This window comes from Pelobates fuscus, chromosome 1, assembly GCF_036172605.1.
Source record: "Pelobates fuscus isolate aPelFus1 chromosome 1, aPelFus1.pri, whole genome shotgun sequence".
NCBI lineage: Eukaryota > Metazoa > Chordata > Amphibia > Anura > Pelobatidae > Pelobates > Pelobates fuscus.
In genome coordinates this window covers 216,425,577-216,447,135 of record NC_086317.1, presented here as the reverse complement: position 1 = coordinate 216,447,135, position 21,559 = coordinate 216,425,577, and the positions used below count along the sequence as shown (strand labels likewise).

At 42.6% G+C, this 21,559-nt stretch overlaps 1 protein-coding gene across 1 annotated transcript in view; it reads left to right on the top strand.

Annotated features, from left to right (window-relative positions):
* Window positions 1-2,200: 2,200 nt before the first annotated feature.
* LOC134611107 (uncharacterized) overlaps window positions 2,201-21,559 on the top strand; it is a 61,549-nt gene continuing 42,190 nt past the window's right edge. Inside the window, exons 1-5 of the mRNA XM_063454686.1 lie at window positions 2,201-2,289; window positions 8,160-8,367; window positions 13,583-13,743; window positions 17,435-17,594; window positions 18,967-19,137. Of these exons, the coding sequence (XP_063310756.1) occupies window positions 8,212-8,367; window positions 13,583-13,743; window positions 17,435-17,594; window positions 18,967-19,137 (648 nt within the window). The 5' untranslated portion in view covers window positions 2,201-2,289; window positions 8,160-8,211. The remainder of the gene's footprint in view (window positions 2,290-8,159; window positions 8,368-13,582; window positions 13,744-17,434; window positions 17,595-18,966; window positions 19,138-21,559) is intronic.

Sequence of the window (21,559 nt, the reverse complement as noted above, 5' to 3'; positions counted from 1 at the left end):
TGTGTGTCTATGAATGTATGAGTGTGTGTCTGTGAGTGTATGTGTGTGTGTTTGAGTATGCGTGTCAGTGTGTGTATATATATATATATATATATATATATATATACACACACACACACACACACACATATACATACACACACTGGAGTGTATATTATTTTTTTGGGGGGGTGGGAATCTTGGTTCCCACACTTTATTCCCCAGGACTTTATTCTCCCCTGTCGGCTCACGCAGAACCGGCGCTGAGTGTCGGCTCTGCTCTAAGCCTCCATGGGCCGGCGGGGAGATCAATGATCTACCTCACCGGCCCACAGCAGCATGAAGGGAGGCAGGAGAGGACCCGGGGAGCTCTAGACAGCAGCTCCGCCAGGTTCCTCTGGCGAGATCTGAGCGTTGCCGCGGCAGCGCTCAGATCTCACGAGAGTTAACTCTAGCCCCGCAGGCTAGAGTTCACTCTCCACTGGACCACCAGGGATGGCACATGGCAGCAAGGATCCCCCCTCCCTACATAAGGTAAGAAGGGAGGGGGGATATTTACTAATCTGCCCCCACCTCCACAATCTGTCCAAACATACAGCACACACACACACATATGGCACCCACACACAAAAAGCACCTACAGACATACAGCACTCTCACACAAACAGCACACACAGCACCCTCACACACACAGCACCCAAACAGCACCCACACACATACAGTACACATACAGCACCCTCACACACACAGTACACTAACCGCACCCTCACAAACACACACAGCACCTTTACAAACACACAACACCCTCACACACAGCACACTAACAACACCCTCGCAAACACACACACACAAACAGCACCCTCAGAAATACAAGACACCCACACACATCACACAAACAGCACCCTCACACACACAGCACCATCACACACACATCACACAAACAGCACCCTCACACACACAGCACCCTCACACAGCACACTAACAGGACCCTAACACACACACACAAACACCCTCACACACAAACAGCACCCTCACACACACACACACACACAAACACCCTCACCCACATAGCACACTACCAGCACCCTCACACATACACACACACAGCAGCACCCTTACACACACCACCCTCACACAGCACACTAACAGCACACACACACACACACAGCAGTGTATGTATATATGTGTGTGTGTGTATATATATATATATATATATATATACATATACATGCGGCGTGTGTTTGTGCTTTAGGGTGCACACCCTAATGCAATAGGCTGCGCACGCCTATGGGTGCACTTACCTGGGTCCAGCACTGATGTCCCTCTGTGCTGGCTACGGTCAGCCTTAACTCCTACCCTGCCGATGTCAGTTGGTGGGGGAGACCCAATGTGCAAGCGTGGCAATGACTGCGCTTGCATATGCATTTCTCCATAGGGAAGCATTATTCAATGCTTTCCTATAAGGATTCCAGTGATGCTGGAAGTCCTTGTGCCTTGCGTGACGACGTCCAGCGTCATGTTAGTGACCAAAAGTCGCCTGTCCACCCAGAAGTCCCTTTAGTGGCCACTAGAGGAAGAGTTAACCCTAGCAGGTAATTATTGCAGTTTATTAAAAATGAGCTGAAGTGGCCCCAGGCCTATAAAATGCCTATAGTGTCCCTTTAAAGATCTTTATTTGAGATTGCCATATGCCAATGCCTTTTACCAGTACCTACCTATACTATCAATGATGTGTTGAAGATATAGCTCCCTTAATTGATATCAAATCAACAAGCCAGTTTGATTGATGTTAGATATGATAGCCATCTATTAAACAACTGCCTCACATGGGCATTGTTGGTACCTTAATCTGGCTTGGTTTAGGCTATGCCACATAAGGGACATATAAAACTAATATAGCAGCAGTGAAGAAGATGTATATTTGTTCACAGAATTTCATTCGTCTAAATTCCGTAGTATCTTCAAATTAAAATAAAATTAAATAAAAAGATTGTGTTTGAAACAAAAGACTAAACATTTTGCTTTGCGAAGTCAAATGTAAATGTAAACATATCTGGAGTCAAACTGTTTCTAAAAATCATCCTGAAATCAGATAACAGCACCCTCTTGCGTTAGATAGTGGTATTACCTATATTATTCTCAAGACTGAGTTGTGCTTTAATCAGCTGATTTGCACAGGAAAACCACATGTCCCATAATACCAGACTGCACATGACTAGTCTATTTTTGTGTTAATAGGAAGTTACTCTCACTGGACGACCATTGATGAAGTCTTGATACACTCCAGGAAAACAACTTTGAAGGTATTCTGTCCTATGTAAATATTACCATGCTGCCACTTACTTTAAGCATTAACTTGTTTAACCCCTTAAGGACCGGACTGTTTTTGCGATGTTGTACATTTGCGACCAGGCATCTTTTTACACTTTTGTGGTGTTTGTGTTTAGCTGTAATCTTCCGCTCTCTCATTTACTGTTCCCATACAAATTATATATTGTTTTTTTCAGGACAAAAGGGGCTTTCTTTACATACCATTATTTATATAATCTCATGTAATTTAATTTTAAAAAAATGAAAAAATATGATGACAAATTGAAAAAAATACATGTTTTTTGACTTTTATGTGAAAAATCTTTTACTCATCTACAAAAGTGAATGAAAAAAACTGCTAAATAGATTCAAAATTTTGTCCTGAGTTTAAAAATACCCAGTGTTTACATGCTTTTTGCTATTTTTTTGCATGTTATAGGGCTATAAGTACAAGTAGGATATTGCGGTTTCAAAACATACATTTTTAAAATGTATCAATAGTGACATTGTAACACTATTATCTGTCATAAATCGCTAAATAACACCCCACATGTACATATTTTTTTAAACGTAGACAACCCAGGGTATTCAATATTGGGTATGTCCAGACTTTTTTAGTAGCCACTTCGTCGCAAACACTGGCCAAAGTTAGCGTTCATATTTGTTTGTGTGTGAAAAAAGTAAAAATCTAAATTGAATGCTAATTTTGGCCAGTGTTTGTGACTAAGTGGTTACTAAAAAAGACTGGACATACCCCATTTGCAATACCTTGGGTTGTCTTCTTTTGCAAATGGTATGCCATCATGGGGGTAATTCTCATTCCTGGGCTACCATACGCTCTCAAAGGCAACGTAACCAACCTGGCCATTTTCAATGTAAAAATATTTGACCCTGTAACTTTCAAAAACGCTATAAAACCTGTACATGGGAGGTACTGTTATACTCAGGAGACTTTGCTGAACACATATATTAGTGTTTCAAAACTGGAAAATGTATCACAACAATTATATCATCAGTAAAAGTGCTGTTTGTGTGTGAAAAATGCAAGAAAAGTCACTTTCACTGACAATATCATCGCTGTGATATGTTTTACTGTATTGAATCACTAATATTTGTGTTCAGCGAAGTCTCCCGAGTAAAACAGTACCCCCCATGTACAGGTTTTAGGGTGTCGTAGAACGTTACAGGGTAAAATACAGTGATAGCAAATAAAATTCTCTGGACTTTCGGCCTGGGTTGGCAGTCAGGTCCCTTAAATTGCAATCAATAAAATATTATATATTGTATATTTATATAATTATTTATGTAATTTTGTATATGGACATATGAATAGTTCGTATTATTTTTATTTATTTATATATACATAGATATATATACAATTTCATTCTAAGTGTATTTTGATATAAATATATATATATATATTAATTTCAAAATACAGTTAGAATAACATTTCGTATAGATATATAATTTTTTGAAATTTTTTATTATTTTAAATTTTTTAAATTTATTTTAAATTACTTATTATTTGTATTTTATAATAATATATATACAATATATATATACAATATATATATATATATATATATATATATATATATATATATATATATAGTTATTATATATATATATATATATACACACGTGTGTAATTATACGTGTATTTTTATATTAATATATGTACATATTAATATAAAAATACACTTAGCATATATACACATATATAATAATAATTGTTTTTTATTAACTTAAACTTATTTTTTTTGGATGATTTTACACATGCAGGGAGACTGCCTGTCAGCACAGACAGTCCCCCTGCAGGCAGACACATGGACACCTATTGTGACCATGTGGTCGCCCTATTGAGCGATCACATGGCCACAGGGGTCCTAATTCGCCATGGGGAGACTGTCTGGGCTGCAGGCAGTCTCCCCACAATGGGAGCACCGCCGACTGCTGCCATAGTCTACGGCAAGGGTAAACAACCTTCTGCACTCCAGATGTTGTCCACAAGGTCGCCTACTCTTGGTTTTGGAGGACACCCTAAGCCCACAGCATGAAACCATCATAGCAACAGTTTCTATTTTACAATCGGCACTGCTGGGCCACAAAGGTAAGTAGTGCAGTTTAAGACAAGATTACAGTTTAATGCCTCGTTTCCACTGAGCGGATCGGTTCGGGTCGGTACAGTTTGGAAGGTTTAGAATGGACCAGCCCATTCTGGTGAGCGTTTCCACTGCAAGTCAGACCTTCAGGGCCATGCAGGGTTTAGAAAAAATGCTCTTCCTGTCCACCAATCAATGGATTGTATAGTAGCTCCGCCCTAACCGAACCGTTCCATTTTCTATGGCCCTACATCTGAAGCAGGACCCTGAATGGATCGGTACGGTACGCTTATATGGACCACTTTCATAATGGAAACACCCAAAATAGCGAACCGTACCGTACCGAACCGAACCGATCCGCTCAGTGGAAACGAGGCATTAGAGAGCCATTGTGGCTTCAAAGCTAGAAGAAGCACCACCAATATGGTGTTTGTTCTCGGCTCCAGGAAAAATGTCGGGAACAGAACAAGGCCTTGTACGTGATGTTCACTGACCTCACCAAAGTGTTCAACACTGTGAGCTGAAAGGGTTATCTGGCAAATCTTGGAACACCTAGGATGTCCCCCCTAAGTACCTCTATATGATCATTCAGCTACACGAAGATCAACACGGCCAAGTCAGACACAGCAACAATCTATCTGAACACTTCCTTATAGACTATGATGTAAAACATGCCTGTGTATTTGCATCAACTCTCTTCACAATTTTTTCAGCTTGATGCTTCAAAAGGCAACTGTCGGACTGAGCTGTTGGACTGACCACTCTCCTGTACAGCTCTGAGTCGTATGTTACCTACAATCATCATCACCTGCGATTCCTTGAGGGCTTTCGCCTATGCACAATCCTTAACATCCATTGGAATTACTTCATTACCAACACCAAAGTTCTCAACAGGCAGAGACCACCAGCATTGAGGCAATAATTTTGAAGTCGTAGCTGTACTGGGTATGTCCCCAGGGTGGAGATCATCACCTACCTAAGGTTGTGCTGTATGGTGAACAGGGAGTTTTAGAATATGGGTAAGAGAATGAATATGAATTTTGAGGTCGACAGGGATATGGAGTTTTAGCATAGAGAAGTAGATATGGACTTGTGGAAAAGGTTATGTAGGGATCTGGTAACAAATATTTTAAAATTATGGGAAGAGGTCATGGGGAATAAGGAGTGCCTGTAATTTATTTTCCTATTGAGGCAGGAGTTGGCTTCAGCTCTGGATTGCTATTATCTTTTTGGGGGGAGCTGGTGTCAGGATATATTTAAAGGGACACTCTAGGCACCCAGACCACTTTTGCCCATTGGAGTGGTCTGGGTGCCAACTCCCACTACTCCTAACCCTGCAACTGTAATTATTGCAGTTTTTTTATAAACTGCAATAATTACATTGCAGGGTTAACTCCTCCTCTAGTGTCTGTCTACTAGACAGCCACTAGAGGGAACTTCCTGATTTCTAGCAAATATTTTCTTTGCTAGAGCGTCGCTGGACGTCCTCACGCTGTGTGAGGACCTCCAGCATCGCTCATTTCCCCATAGGAAAGCATTGAAAATCTTTTTCAATGCTTTCCTATGGGGAGCGCTAATGCGCATGCGCGGCATTGCCGCGCATGTGCATTAGGTCTCCTCGGCTGGTGGGCGGGATCAGTCTCACCCACCGGCCGACGGAATCAGGAGGAGGAGCGGCGCGGAGGAGGAGACAGCGACGAGGGACATCGCTGCTGCCTCAGGTAAGTGACTGAAGGGGTTTTCACCCCTTCAGTAACCGGGGATTGGTGGGTGGGAGGGAGAGGGAACCTCTAGTGCCAGGAAAACTGATTGTTTTCCTGGCAGGGGAGTTTCCCTTTAAGGGACCCCAAATACAGGGATACAGCGAACAAGATAAATTATCATCAAGTCAGTCAGTAACAGGAAATCAGAAAATATCACAAAAGTCCTATTGGGCCAATCAAGAACCACAGCAGGGCAATTGGATCAAGAAAGGCCAGAATTTTAATACTAGTGGCTGTATTAGGATTGGGCTATGTCCTAGAGTAGCGCTGCCAGAAGACGCAAGAGAAGCACTTCTACTTCATTTGTGTGTGTGCCGAAAAGGTGCCCTGTGGCACGCTATTCAGACGTAAGCTCAAACACGTATAAAGAGATGCACAAAAGAAGCGTGTGGGATTCAAAGTATTGCTGGAGTGGCAAGGAGAAATCAGGCAATGGCAAGTATGACAGTAATCCCCACCTTGAGAACCATCTGCAGGGCGGAGACCAGAAAGCTTGCGTGGAAACAAAGCATTGAACTCATGAAGCAGGCTAGGAGCATGTGCATCTGAAGCAGGAACCCATGCATACTCCTCTGGACTATACACCTTCCAGTGAATGAGATACTGTAGAAGGCCATGAGATTTGGAATCAAGGACTATTTGTACTTCAAACTCCTCCTGTCCATCGACCGAGACAGGAAGAAGAATATGAATATGTCTAGTGAACCTGTTACATTATATTCTTAAGCCATTAATTTGTATTTGAAATACAGAGAGAACTAGAGTTGATGTGAATTTGGATGAATTAGTTTGCCGAATTCAAATAGTTTCACAATAACTGTTGTGTTAAAGTTCACTGTGTTTATGGCGTTCCAAGATGGCCACCAAACATGTGCTTTAAGGAGCACCAAGAAAATCAAGATGGTCACCGGCTATGTGTCCTAGTATAAAATACACAACCCAATTACACTACCAATAGACATTAGCAGAGTTGCTGTACGCCTACATACATTTGCAAGCACCCAGAAGCCAACCCTTTCATTTTGTACAGCTATAATTTAGATTATAAGGTGCATCAGGTATTTTGGCAGAGCTATATATCGAACAGCTAACCTCATTTCCAAAAGAGGAGAAGAAAAGGTAAGTTGGGTTGCAGCAATAATGTGTTCAGGAGGAACTATAGGACTGTTCTCTTTCTGTTTGCTCTCAAGGAATTTGTACTGCCTAGATAAGGCATCAGCTTTTGTGTTACGGTAACAAGGTATGTATGTGATTATATAGTTTAAATGTGACAGGCAAAGAAACCAGCAAGCCTGTCGAGTGGATAAAGGTTTAGCATCGGCTATATATGGTTCTTATGGTCATTTATTACTATGACAATATATTTAGTACCCTCTAAGAATTGTCTCCATTTTTTTAAACACAAAAACAATGGCTAGTAATGATCTATTACCTACATTATAATTAATTTCAGATTCCGACAATACCATTCCAATGCTGGAATTATATTTTGGGTTGTGGGTATTTAATTTTACGTGGCTGAATATCCGTTTTCAGCCAGAGACAGACCATAAAACAAATTATCTCACCTAATAAACATGAACCTGCACTGTAATTTCTATGGTTTTCTGTGCCCGTTTTTACATTTATAGAGAGAACTTTATAGTAGTAAATATTATTTTGGTGTAACTTCAACTAGGAGTAGGAGTAATTCAACCAGGGATTTCCTTACCTTAATTTCATTTATGCTTTTTATGCCTTGTCCATATCTTTACATGTTATCACAGTTTGATATTTATTATAGTGTAAAGCTGTAGAAGGCTATGCAAAAATGACAACATGGAACCTGTCTGTAATTGGATCTTGGAGTATTTTAACTAGTTTAATAACAAAGATACTAATTGCACAGAAATATGATTTTCACTCTGAGTAATTTATATAACTGCACAGATTAATGATTTTTTTTTTACGTTGCAAAGCATTTAGTCTATAACTACTATTTCTGTCTTTTGTCATCCAGCTGGAGTGTGAATTCATCTTTATGAGCCTCTGTGACACTTACTCTAGCTGCCGCATACATGGAGCATGCAAACATCTTGAGTGTGGCCGTGATTCTGCTAAACCTGGTAATATCTTACGGACAGGAATATCCTTTTATGGACCCTTCACTTCCGTGGGATAAACGTGTGGAGGACCTGATTGGACGTTTAACTCTAGAGGAGATGGTGCTGCAGGTAATAGCACAGTTATGTTATTTCATGGTTGCACTACAATTACAATGGCTGTAAAACAACTAAAGCTTAAAGCGGCACTGTCATGCCAAACTTACCTTTCTTTAATCTATTCCTTTTCTCTCCCTCTCTCAGGATCTGTTTTTCATTTCTTCCTGTCTGCTCTAGTTTCTTTTAAATATAAGACAAAGTAGGGACTATTTGTCTTAAGGAGTTTTCCTACGCCTGACCATCTCTGACCAACGGAGGAGCAAAGTGTGCTCCATTTCCGGTGGTCAGAGCAATTTTCCCACAATTCTCATCTTTCTTCAGTGTTCCTGCGAAGCCTCCTTTCACTTTTCCCGAACGTCCTGTCACTTAGACAGAACACTGGCGAAACTACCGAATTGCGTCCTAACAGAATGAGAACAGTTTCTCCATTCGTGTTAGGACGCAATTCGGGACTTTGTACGGATCGGAATTTTATTTGAATGAAACTCTGATCCTATTTGTGCCTATTCGTGCCACGGTATCAGGGAGCTATCTACCAAAAGGCTGAAAGACCTAAATTGGTCATTCAGCCAAATTTACTAATACTAAGAAAAGATTACTTTGTATTAGTAAATTCTGCCCCTACTCGCTATACTGCGATTAGGGACATGTCTACTAAACAGTGAGCAGCACCACACAACAAAATACCATAGTATCCCCCCCCTCCCGAGCCCCCAACCGTGTGGGGGCTATTAAACTGAGTGGCGCGTGGGGCCCTAAATAACAACGGGGGGGGAGGGAGACACCTAGTGTCCTTCCCCCCCCCCCCCACCCCTGAGCGGAGGCTGGGGCCCTAAATGAGAATGAGGGGTGGGGGGGGAACCTACTGTCCTTCCCCTTGGCCCCCACCCTTGAGCGGCAGGTCCTAAATAACAATAGGGGGGAGGGAACAGGGGACATTAGCACTGGACATTAGCACTGAGGAAGGGCTTGTTGCCCGAAACGTTTGTCTATATTGTGTCCTCTGAACTTTCCCACACTGTGTAAAATGACACAGAGCACTCTGGTTGGATTTCAAGCCATCCAATCAGAGTGCTGTGACCAGGGCCGGTGCAAGGATTTTTGCCGCCCTAGGCAAAAGAAAAATTTGCCGCCCCCCCATGTGACATCACAATGCTCCACCCATCTGATCTGCCATATGAATTAACGCTAGTGCTGCACACGGTGTGTGTTTACATTAAAGGGACACTATAGTCACCCAGACCACTTCAGCTCAATGAAGTGGTCTGGGTGCCAGGTCCCTCAGGTTTTAACCCTTCAAATGCAAACATAACAGTTTCAGGAAAAACTGCTATGTTTACATTTGGGGTTAAGCCAGCCTCTAGTGGCTGTCTTCCCGACAACCACTAGAGTAGCATATTATGCCTCCATCTCGCAGAGCGTCCATAGGAAAGCATTGAGGCTCCGCTGACGTAGGCAAAGGGAGCTTATGGCGGGGGAGGAGAGCTCACCAGCGCCGAGGGAGCCCGCTGCTGGAATAAGGTAAGCTGCTGAAGGGGTGTTAACCCCTTCACCGCCACAGGAGGGGAACCCTGAGGGTGGGGGCACCATCAGGGCCCTATAGTGTCAGGAAAACCGCTTTGTTTTTCTGACACTATAGTGATCCTTTCAAAAGCCTGCAGGGACAGGCTGTAGATACTGGAACCACTTCATTAAAACAAATCCTGCCTAAGCCCTACAGTAAAGGAAAAGATTGTACAGCAAATGCTGATGCCAATCATTGATTATGGGGATGTAGTATATGCATCTGCACCGCAATCCCACATAAATAAACTCAACACATTGTATAACTCGTTCTGCCGATTTGTGCTACAATGTAATTACAGGACCCACCATTGTGACATGCTAAAAGAACTAAACTGGCTGTCGCTGGAATCCAGACGCACCCTTCATCTTTCCAGCCTTGTGTTTAAGAGCTTTTCTGGGAAACTCCCACCCTACCTGAACACAATGCTTTCCCCGGCTGTTCCCACTTCCTACAACCTCCGATCCAGTACTAGCACTTTACTTAGTCTACCCCAATACAAAAATAAAGCAGCCCGATCCTCCTTCTCCTACAGAGCGCCGCAATTGTGGAACGACCTCCCACACAATTTAAAATCTTCCCTAAGCCTAAAGTCCTTTAAGAGATCCCTCTCTACATACCTCAAAACAGAATACACCTGTCATTGTTGATTATATATTTCCTACCTGTTCTTTGTTAAATTTTGTATATATTGTATATTAATATTGTTTTTGTATTTTATTGTGCACTAACTGTAACAATGCAATGACTTGTGGACCCAGGACATACTTGAAAACGAGAGAAATCTCAATGTATCCTTCCTGGTAAAATATTTTATAAATAAATAATAATAACTAAGCTGCAGACGGTGAGTATTCCCATAAGGCCCACCCATAAGTCCACCTATATGTTCGCTCACAGGGAGTGGAGTGTGTAGGGGATGTGTTATGTGTTATTGTAGAGGATCTAATGTGTGTGTTTATAGAATGCAATGTATAGGGATACCAGTTTGTGTAGGTGATGCCGTGTGTTTGTGTGTAGTGGAAGCAGTGTGTGTTTGTGTATAAGGGATGTATTTTGTTTCTGGTTGTGTGTAAGGGATGCATTGTGTGAATCTGTGTTTGTATGCATAAGGGATGCAAGGTGTGTGTATGTAAGAGAAGTAGTGTGTGTGTTTGCATGTGTGTGTAAGGAATGCATTCTGTGTTTGTGTATGTGTGCAAAGGATGCATTGTCTAATGTATAAGGGTTGCATTGTGTGTGTGTGTGTGTGTGTGTGTAATGGATGCATTGTGTGTTTCTCTGTGTGTAATGGAAGCATGTTGTGTTTCTGTGTGTGTAGGGATGCATTGTGTGTTTCTGTGTATGTATAGAGATACATTGTGTGTGTGCGCGTAGTGTGAAAGAGCTCCCTGTCCTGCCCCCTGTCCTGTAGAGCTCTCCCTTCTGTCCCTTAGAGCTACCCCCTGCCCCTTAGTGGTCTCTCCTCTACCCCCACCCTCGCCTAGCGGTCTCTTCTCACACCAACCCACCCTCCCTGTGTGCTCCTCACCTCCCCCTCCTTGTGTTCTCCTCATATCCTCCCTCCCTGTCTTCTCCTCATATCCCCCCTCCCTGTGTTCTTCGTACTCCCCCACCCTCTTCCCTGTGTTCTTCGTACTCCCCCACCCTCCTCCCTGTGTTCTTCGTACTCCTCCTCCCTGTGTTCTTCGTACTCCCCCACCCTCCTCCCTGTGTTCTTCGTACTCCCCCACCCTCCTCCCTGTGTTCTTCGTACTCCCCCACCCTCCTCCCTGTGTTCTTCGTACTCCCCCACCCTCCTCCCTGTGTTCTTCGTACTCCCCCACCCTCCTCCCTGTGTTCTTCGTACTCCCCCACCCTCCTCCCTGTGTTCTTCGTACTCCCCCACCCTCCTCCCTGTGTTCTTTGTACTCCCCCACCCTCCTCCCTGTGTTCTTTGTACTCCCCCACCCTCCTCCCTGTGTTCTTTGTACTCCTCCACCCTCCTCCCTGTGTTCTTCGTACTCCTCCACCCTCCTCCCTGTGTTCTTCGTACTCCCCCTCCCTCCTCCCTGTGTTCTTCGTACTCCCCCTCCCTCCTCCCTGTGTTCTTCGTACTCCCCCATCCTCCTCCCTGTGTTCTTCGTACTCCCCCACCCCTCCCCTCTTCTTCTTACTCCCTCCCTCCCCTCTTCTTCTTACTCCCTCCCTCCCCTCCCCTCTTCTTCTTACTCCCTCCCTCCCCGCTTCTTCTTACTCCCACCTTCCTGTGTTCTCCTCACCTCCCCTTCCCTGTAGCATGGCCGAGCTCCTCTCCGGCCCGCGATACAGGAGTTTCTGTTTCCTTTACCCGGCCGAACTGATTGGAAGTGCACACTGAGTGTGCACTTCCTATCAGTCCGGCCGGGTACCGTGGACCGGAAGGAAGCTCGGCCACGCTGCAGGGAAGGGGAGGTGAGGAGAGAGGCAGTGCGGCAGCCGCCTAAACGCGCTCTCTATAGATCGCTCAGGCAGCTGCAGCATTTGAAGGGCCGGTGATGGGGGCGCAGGGCGCCCCCTCTTATATTGTGCCCTAGGCGGCTGCCTAGTTCGCCTTATATGAAGCGCCAGCCCTGGCTGTGACAGGTAAATGTACTGGAGATTCCTCCAGTTGGGCTCCTGGCCCAGAATATGGACAGGTGTCCGCTGCTGGTTGGCAGGTAGGTCCCATCTCGGGAGGGGTAGGCAGGGGATCACGTTGGGCAATGCGGTCCCAGAAGGCTTGGCAGATAGCTTTAAACCGGGCTTCGAAGGCCTCCCTCTAGCTCTGGTCTGTCTGGCTTGCTGGGCTGCGCTGTGATTGCGATGCGGCGGCCATCTTGAGGTACCGCGTGGTTCACTAAGTTTTCCGGCAACGGCCTCTTGTCTTTAGCTTTGCGTGTTTCAGGGCGCCCTGCGTGGACCGGGATGTCCCCCAAACGGTCCAGAGGGGGGTAGGAGTTGGGAGGTTAGAGCGGTCTGTGAGCCTGTTCTCCAGCGAGGAGAGCGGCCGCCTCTCCCCGTTTCGGTCCCAGGTAGGCCTCAGCAGACTTTCAGGGTTCCCGGTTTGTGACATGCATGAGTCGGGTGTCAAATAGTTTCCCCGGGTGTCCCCTCCTTGCTTGTTTTCCTCCAGGCATTGGATGTGCTTGATTTTGGGGTGTTTTTCCCCCAGAAAGGCAATTTTGGTCAGGAGCTTGGTTTCTGCACGTCTGCACAGCCTGGAAGCTAGGCTTCGCCCCCGGAATATAACACAATTTAATGTATACAAAGGTGGGGGTTTGAGAGATCGACTCTATACTGACTGAACCATGTGTAACATTTTATCATTTTTGTGATGATCTGTGACCAATCTTCTACGAATAAAATATAGATTTAAAAAAAAAAAAAAAAGAAATCGGTAAGGGAGGATTAAGAGAAACATACGAGATAAGAGACACATTATGGTTAAAAACAATTATATCCCCAGTGGAGATGTAATCCTAATAATGCTAGTAAAGCTTTTGCTTTTACTAGTTGTTGTTTTTTTCTTGACTAATAGAAATGTCTGCAGTGGGTTTAAATGTGGATCATTTTCCTGAGAGTTAAATTGAGTTTGTGTTTAATTATTTTGAAGAAACAATATCAGGGTAGACTTTGTTTGATTAGTTTATTCTTTCCCTACAGCTGGCAAGAGGTGGTGCAGGAAAGAATGGCCCAGCCCCTGCAATTCCACGCCTAGGTATAACGCCTTATTCCTGGAACACTGAATGTCTAAGAGGAGATGTTCAAGCACCAGGCTGGGCTACTTCATATCCACAGGCTCTGGGATTGGCTGCATCCTTCAGGTACTCGGAATATTATCTAACATGACTAATTTCTGAGGATTTCTTCTCTCCCTCTGGTCAACGGAATATCACTTCTTACAGTTGGCAGGACAAACAGTTGGCTACTTAAAATCACTTTTCTCAGCAAACAAATATGAGGATTGAATTCCACCATATGGCCATATTGTTTTATGCCCACCAGTAGCCCAATATCGGTGGGTCCTACATTAATTCCAATGCGGGAAACAAATTAGTTCAGTGCTAAATGAGCTACATTGTATTTAATCTGTGAATGAATATGAATATATATATATATATATATATATATATACACGAAAAATGATAGCTTTCCTCTATCAAAAGTAATGTGACAAAAAACACAATATAACAAATTCAATGACCAAAAAATTCAAGCAATAATGCTTTGATGTATATACTTACAATGCATATCATATATCTGCCCTATGAAAATTATAATAACAGTGACATTACTATCCAAAACCTACTCAAATGTATACTTTTCTGTGGTCACCTCTGAAACTGGGGGCGTGGGACAGGTTGCTCAACCCAAAAGGAATCTGGTCTGGACTCCAAACTATACATAGTAAAGACAAAAAGTAAATTGGGGGCACAACCAGAACATGCATTTCTTTGCAGTGGTGCTGCCGCAGAGACCAAAATGTACACAATATACCAATAAGGAAACAGCACACACATAAAAACACCGTTTTAAGGGGGCAAAGCCGAGCTTCCGGTCGCATCTACTGCGAGCTCCGCAATACCGAGCATTAAATACCCACTTTATCAATGGGAACCACGTGATTTGTGACACAAGACAACCACCCCTGTGGCTGTGAAGCTAGCATGGGTCGCAAAACTAAACAACAAAAAGCAGAAAAGCCACAGATTCATTAAAACATCAGTGATATGCTGAAACAGGCACATGGTGCATCTGGGCCCAAGATGGCCGCTTATCCTGACACAGACTCCAAACTCTCGGATGACCTATCCCTTGAGGGAGAGATGGAGGAAATACTCACTATGCATCTATCTCCTCTGGCTCAAACAAATCCGAACACATCTCCGGTAACCACAGTTCTGAAGGAATTACTGGCCGACCTCCAGAGGAACATGCTTACAGATATCCAAGCGGATCTAAAAGGCCGGTTTGGGGATCTTGAGACTACTGCTAGTACCAGTACTTAACAGTCACGATGCCGCAGGCAGTGCAAAAACTGAAACAACATGACTGTTTTGACTGGCACTTCGCAATTCTTGAAGATATACGGCACAAAAACAGCCTGAAAATAAGGTATCCCAGGGGACATTCCTGCAGCAGAAATACCACTCTTATTGTGATGCCTTATGATATCCTAGAACTCCGGCTGCGGTACCTTGAGACCTTGTGGTCTGCTTTCAAAACAGCAGGGACAAGGTTGCAATGATGGCTGCTGTGAAGGGACTTACACCCTACAACTTTGAAACAATGTCTCTGATTTTCTACATTGATATCTCTGGTAGCACAATGGCATAACCCTCCACGGAGATGGAACCCGGAGACAGCGATTGAGTTCATCCCGAGGCAACCTACCCAGGCCTCAAATGCAGCAGTTACCACCTGACCATCTACATATATAATATTTAGTTTAAAAACCCATGTGTTCTTGATGTGTAGACCCCATGCTAGGGGCAAGTGCATAAAAGCCGTGTGTGGCAGAATAAAGTTCAGTTGTACACCCAGAACTGTGTGTCGTCAAGTTAATGGGGAAGAGGTTGGCTATTCCCTTGACAGGATTTTGTTCCTGAGTTCTACTATCCTCCAGCGGAGGAAAGTCTTTGTCAGGATTCCACTACAATGTGCAGACACACAGCACTGGATCTGTGACCCAATTAAAGCAGGAGCGTTATTCGAGGCTTATTTCCTTACATTACCCCCTCAAACGACCAAAGTATTATCAGGAGGGAGGCATGGACCTCATTGGCACAGGACAGTCTTTTTACTTGACTGATAAGATTTGTTAAAATAAATAAAGGGGTGGCTAAACCCTAGTGCCAATATCTCCACTCCTTCAGAAATTGAACAAAAGCTGATAGCTCTGTCCTTACAATGTCATAGTTCGTCTGTTAACTAGGAGGTTTCTTAGAATAGAAACAGCAGGGATGAAGTGGGGCTTCTGTGCAGGCTCTTTGTGACAGGACAGTCGCAACTCCAGTCTTTGATGCCACTACTTCCAAAATGAACGGCTTATTGGGTTCAGGATAAACCAGAATGATGCCTGACATGAAGGTTTTTTAGGAGTTATTAATTCCTGAAGAGCAGATGCATTCCAATTATTAGTGTCCGAACCTTTCTTGGTTAATGCATTAATGGGTTCTATGATAGAAGAGAAGTTTTGGCTGCCCCTGAATCCAAAAGAGTTTTGGCCAAAATAGGGAATCCATTGAAAACTGGCTTCTGAATTGTTTATGGTGCCAGGAGTCCTGTGACACAGCATCATTGTTAAGAGATGTACTTTCCTTAACTGCTTTTTACACTTACCTGGTTCTCCTGGGTGCCTGTGGTCCAGACCATCTTCACACATATATTTGTAAAGAAGACGTTACCCTTCTGCATTAGCAATAAATATTTTGACCAACTGTGGACACGTTACATTGACTGAAGAGTGTTCGATAACGTCTGCTGTGGCTATGGTTCTTAAAGTACCCCATTAATGTACCCAATTGGTGCATGTATGTACTGTGACACGCATTTATTGAGAGTGCAAATGTATTGTTGCACTTTGGGGAAAAAAACCCAGACGCTGAAAAAATAATCAATCTTCACCCATGGAGGTCACCACGCAGACTGAGCTCCGCAGGGCCCACCCTGCAATTAGACTCAGAGCACTCTGGTTGGTTTAAGCCATCCAATCAGAGTGCTCTGATAGGCAAATGAAGAGACTGACAGGTAAGTCTCTACATTTACTTGTCACAGCACTCTGGTTAGCTTGAAATCCAACCAATCAGAGTGCTCTGTGTCATTTTACACAGCGTGGGAAAGTTCTTTGGAATTTTCCCACGCTGTGTAATTTGACTCATAACAACACCCTGGTTGATTAAAAGCAATCCGAGAATGTCTGAAATTCGTCCGAATTGACATTCGGAATGAAACGAATTGCACATGTCTATGTATGTAGTATGAGAAACTCACAAATGTATTTCTGTAGTGCATTTGTGTAACATGAGACTGCAAGGATGGACATAGTGTGAGAATGCGCACGTTTAATATGTAGGTGTATGTTTTTATTGTGAAGATTCAAGAAGAGTGCAGAAAGCATGTGTGCAATGTGTCGGTGCATTTATATAGCATGAGAGCATAAGTGCAGCATGTCAGTGCTTTTGTATAGTGTGAGAAAGCATGAGTGCAATTGCTAATAATACCAATTATTTTATGTAGTCCATGGAATTGCAACAAAGTGATTAACTACACCTCTCATAAACACTTAGAGTGCTTTATGTGTTAAATAAGGTCAAGCTACACAGAATAGAATGAGAACCTCCTGATTGGCTAAAAAACTTCCTGGTCTGGGTAGAGTTCACCAAAATAAACATTTCCAGCAAGTGCAGAAAATTTAAAGGTATATATCTTTTAATTATTCCATATTTTAAATGGAGTTTATGTAACCTGGAGTATCATTGTAAAAATTACTCTAACACTGCGTTTTGTCTTTAGTCCTGAACTGGTTGCCAAAGTGGCTAATGCCACTGCCACTGAAGTCAGAGCCAAACATAATTACTTCATGTCTATTGGGAACTATGATGACCATACAGGGCTAAGTTGCTTCAGTCCAGTGATAAATATTCTGCGGCATCCTCTTTGGGGACGTAACCAGGTGAGTTTCCACTACCACATGTGTTAACTTTTCTGAAAGAGAACCATTTGTTAGCCTGTTAAATATTCCATAGCAATTCACTTGTATTTTCACATGTACTGACATAAAGCCAAACTTAAATAATATTTCTAAATGAAGATAAGAATAGATGGGGAGTTGAATGTTTCAAAGGCAATCCATCCTTTACTTCTTTTTGCACAATGATAAAAATGATAAAAAGAGGTAGGGGAAGGGGGAATTGTGTAAGAGTAATGACCTCTTATTACCCAGTGGCAACCTCTAAGGCCACTTATCCAAGATAGTGGGGCCTGCACCTTAAACACAAGGAAACCACCGCCGGGGCTACCATGACTGGAGGCTGCAAATCCCCTATGTAGCAAATGTTTCCACAATATGTTGGGGCAAATTATCTTGTGGTGTTCAGCAGACTCTCTAGTAGGAACACTATAGGGCTTTTTAAAACTTGACAAAGGCCAAAATATTGTCTGTATGATTCTTGATGTTACGTTTAACATCTATACACCAAAAGAATGAGTATGGGAAAAACTGGTGAGTGTAAGTGCTCAATATCTATAATTAGCAGCAAATCACCAACAATGGATTCTCTCCACCCTTGTGAAGTGGATAGTAAAGATAACAGAAAGGAGGTGATCAGCGCTTAGTGAATCCATTTTTGAAAAATCCTTTGGCGAAACGCGTTAAGTGAGGATTTTACCCACAGTTTGTTTGATATTTGTTTTTTTATTTATATAGCTGTTGTTTTCAGCTTTTTACTTAATAAATCTACTATTTTATACATCCTTCATACAGCCCTTAACACCCTTCTGGTTCCTGGATATATCCCTAGGTGGGGATTGTTCCACCTCAAGTTCTTCATACCAGAGCAGGACATTGCTCCATCAATACCAATTGTTTGTGTATATACTATACCATTGGATTTTCTATTTTGCTTTCTTCACATATACCTACCTCATCCTGAAAACAAGGTCTAAAGACCCTCCATGGATATCCATAGATGCAGATTATTCCATCCAGGCCTTCATAATAGAGCTGAGACGGCTCTAAGAAGTCTGTGTGCACTTTTGTCCATACTCCCTTCAATAACATCAACTGTACTGCACCATATTCTGTTTCTTGCTTTGTACGTACAGATTTATATACTAGGAACAACATCTGTATCGTATGTATATATAATCTTAAGCGCTGATCACCTCCTTTGTTATCTTTACCAAAAAAAAAGAGTGCCTGGACTTATTGGGGAAATGTTGTGGATATTCATTCACCAAGCATTGTAGTAAATAAATTGCATCATGTGAAATCTTTTCTATTCTATTAAATAAATATTATGTAATATTTGCTATTTCTTCTCCAGGAGACGTATGGTGAGGACCCCTATTTAAGTGGGGTGCTAGCTGCAGCTTTTGTAAAGGGACTGCAAGGAGACCATCCTCGATATGTGAAAGCCAATGCAGGATGCAAACATTTTGATGCCCATGGAGGCCCGGAAAATATCCCAGTTTCTAGATTCAGCTTTGATGCCCAGGTAAAGTTATTTTAGTTTATGCTTTCCTGATTCTCTGATCGTTGCTGTTTTAACTAATTAAATAATATCAATTGAGTTAGTTTATTGAGTTAGCTCTAACTAATACACGTGTTGGATATGTTGGCTCCTCCATTTTGTTCTCCTCTCTCCTGTGGGATGTATATATGTGTGTTATTTTTTTTTTAATCCTAATTGAATTCCAATTAAAAATATGTTGCTGTTTTTTGTTTTTTTTTAATCCTAATTGTCTTGCTGTAATAAGTTCACTGTTTAATGCGGCTGAATCAGAGGCATATCTACTGAAGATAGCATTGAAACTGCACCCCTTTACACGTACCCCCTCATAAACCTAGCATTAAAAAGTCCCTCTTTGTCCAGTTGAAACATTGGAAGGTATATGATGTATACATTCTCTCTCTGTTTAACTCATTTGATATCAGAGATCACATGACTGACAATTATATTTAACTCTGTGTGAGAAATGTATGTATGATAATTTGCTATGGTAGTATTACCACCTGCTTCTAGAATGCTCATTTTGACAACACAGTTAGAGGGAGGAAAGCCCAACAAAAGGAATTAATAAATTCATATGTGAATTCACCAACAAAAATCTTAAAGGGACCCTATAGTCACCAAAACAACTTTAGCTTAATGAAGCAGTTTTGGTGTATAGATCATGCCCCTGCAGTGTCAATGCTCAGTTCTCTGCCATGCATGAGTTAAATCACTTTATTTATGCAGGTATAGGCACACCTTCCTGCATGTGACTTACACAGCCTTCATAAACACTTCCTGTAAAGAGTCATCTCATCTTTATACTTTCTTTACTGCAAATTCTGTTTAATTTAGAGTTTCAAACATTTTTCTCTGTTAATCCCTTGCTAGACCTTGTAGGAGCCTCCTGTGTGTAATTAAAGTTAAATTTACAGGAGATTGAAACTTTTATGTTACATCTGATTGAAAATAAAGCTATTTTGTGTTAGTCACAGCCAGGGAAGGTGGGGCTAGGACTGCATAAACAGAAACAAAAGTGATTTAACTCCTAAATGACAGAGAATTGAGCAGTGACACTTCAGAGGCATGATCTATACACCAATACTGCTTCATTAAGCTAAAGTTGTTTTGGTAACAATAGTGTCCCTTTAATATGATTTATGACAATAATTGTAAGAGCAGCACTCTTTGTGGTGTACAGGTAGCCAAAAGGTTCTCACAAAGTGCCAAGTTATAACCCATTCGTTCTGAGAAGTTATTTTTCGCTTATTTTTCTTGCTTCATTGCTCGGAGGAGACAAGTGCAACTGGGCAGGGAGGTTACAGGAATTTACCTGAATGGTGAGCTTACAACTTACCACATTATAACAGATGTAATGATAATAAATTCCACAAGGGAATAAAAAGGAGTGCTAGGGAGACCTCTGGTGGGGGTAACCCATGAAAACTATAACAAATTTAGACAAATAGGCCCCTAGGGGGCATAAGTGACAGAGCAGTCCTTATCAAAGTAAATGTAAAATAAGAAACATTATTGCTGAAATGATCAAAGATAAACATAAATTGAGAGACTACAAGAAAAAACATTTAAAAAGTCCTAAGGCTATAGTGCATAATAGGGGCAGACAATACTAGCCTAGGAATCTGTTAGAAATATATAAAAAGGAAATGCATAGGGATTTGATTATGCCAACCAGAATTATTTAAACGAACAGCTAAAGAATAATTTTATAGCATGACAGGAGGCTTCATATTTGCTTAAGTCTCTCTTTACTAGAACTCCACAGCAGCACATTAACAGAGAGATAAACACCAAAGACAAAAACATAAGGTATCTATATAAGGCTCCTTCCAAGCCACCATTTCCTCTTTCTTTGCTGCTCCGCAGAACAGTACAGGTCAGAGTACCACTGCCTCCTGTTTTATATGGGTGGCTGTGTGTTTAATTACTATATTCTTAGTGTGTTCCTTCTGTACCTTTATTACGGTTTTCCTTATTTCTAACTCTGTCTTTGTGGGCTTTCTAACTTGACAGTTTGCCTGTCTGCCGTTTTTACCTATTTATTTTGTGTGTTTGGGACTTTTAGATTTCGGGTCCCTTTGCCTTTAATTGTTTTCCGGTTACCGGGAAGCGGTCACCCGACCGCCTCCCGTGCCGGCTGTCGGGCCCCGGAGAAAGACTCCGGCAGCCCCACTTGCTGGTTCCCGCCCGCCGCCTTTCGGCGCCGGACGGGAATCCTCTCTGTTCTATCCTGCCGCTCTACTGTCCCTCCCGCTTCCCCGCTCACACTTTCCTCTCGGGCGGCGTGACGAGGGATCAGGGAGCCTCTTCGTTACCTCGTGTTCGCTAGCCGCCCTCCCCCCGCGACAGCATGGTTGGTTCCGGGGGTGCGCGGCTCTCGGCTCTTCTGCCTTAAAGGCGCAGA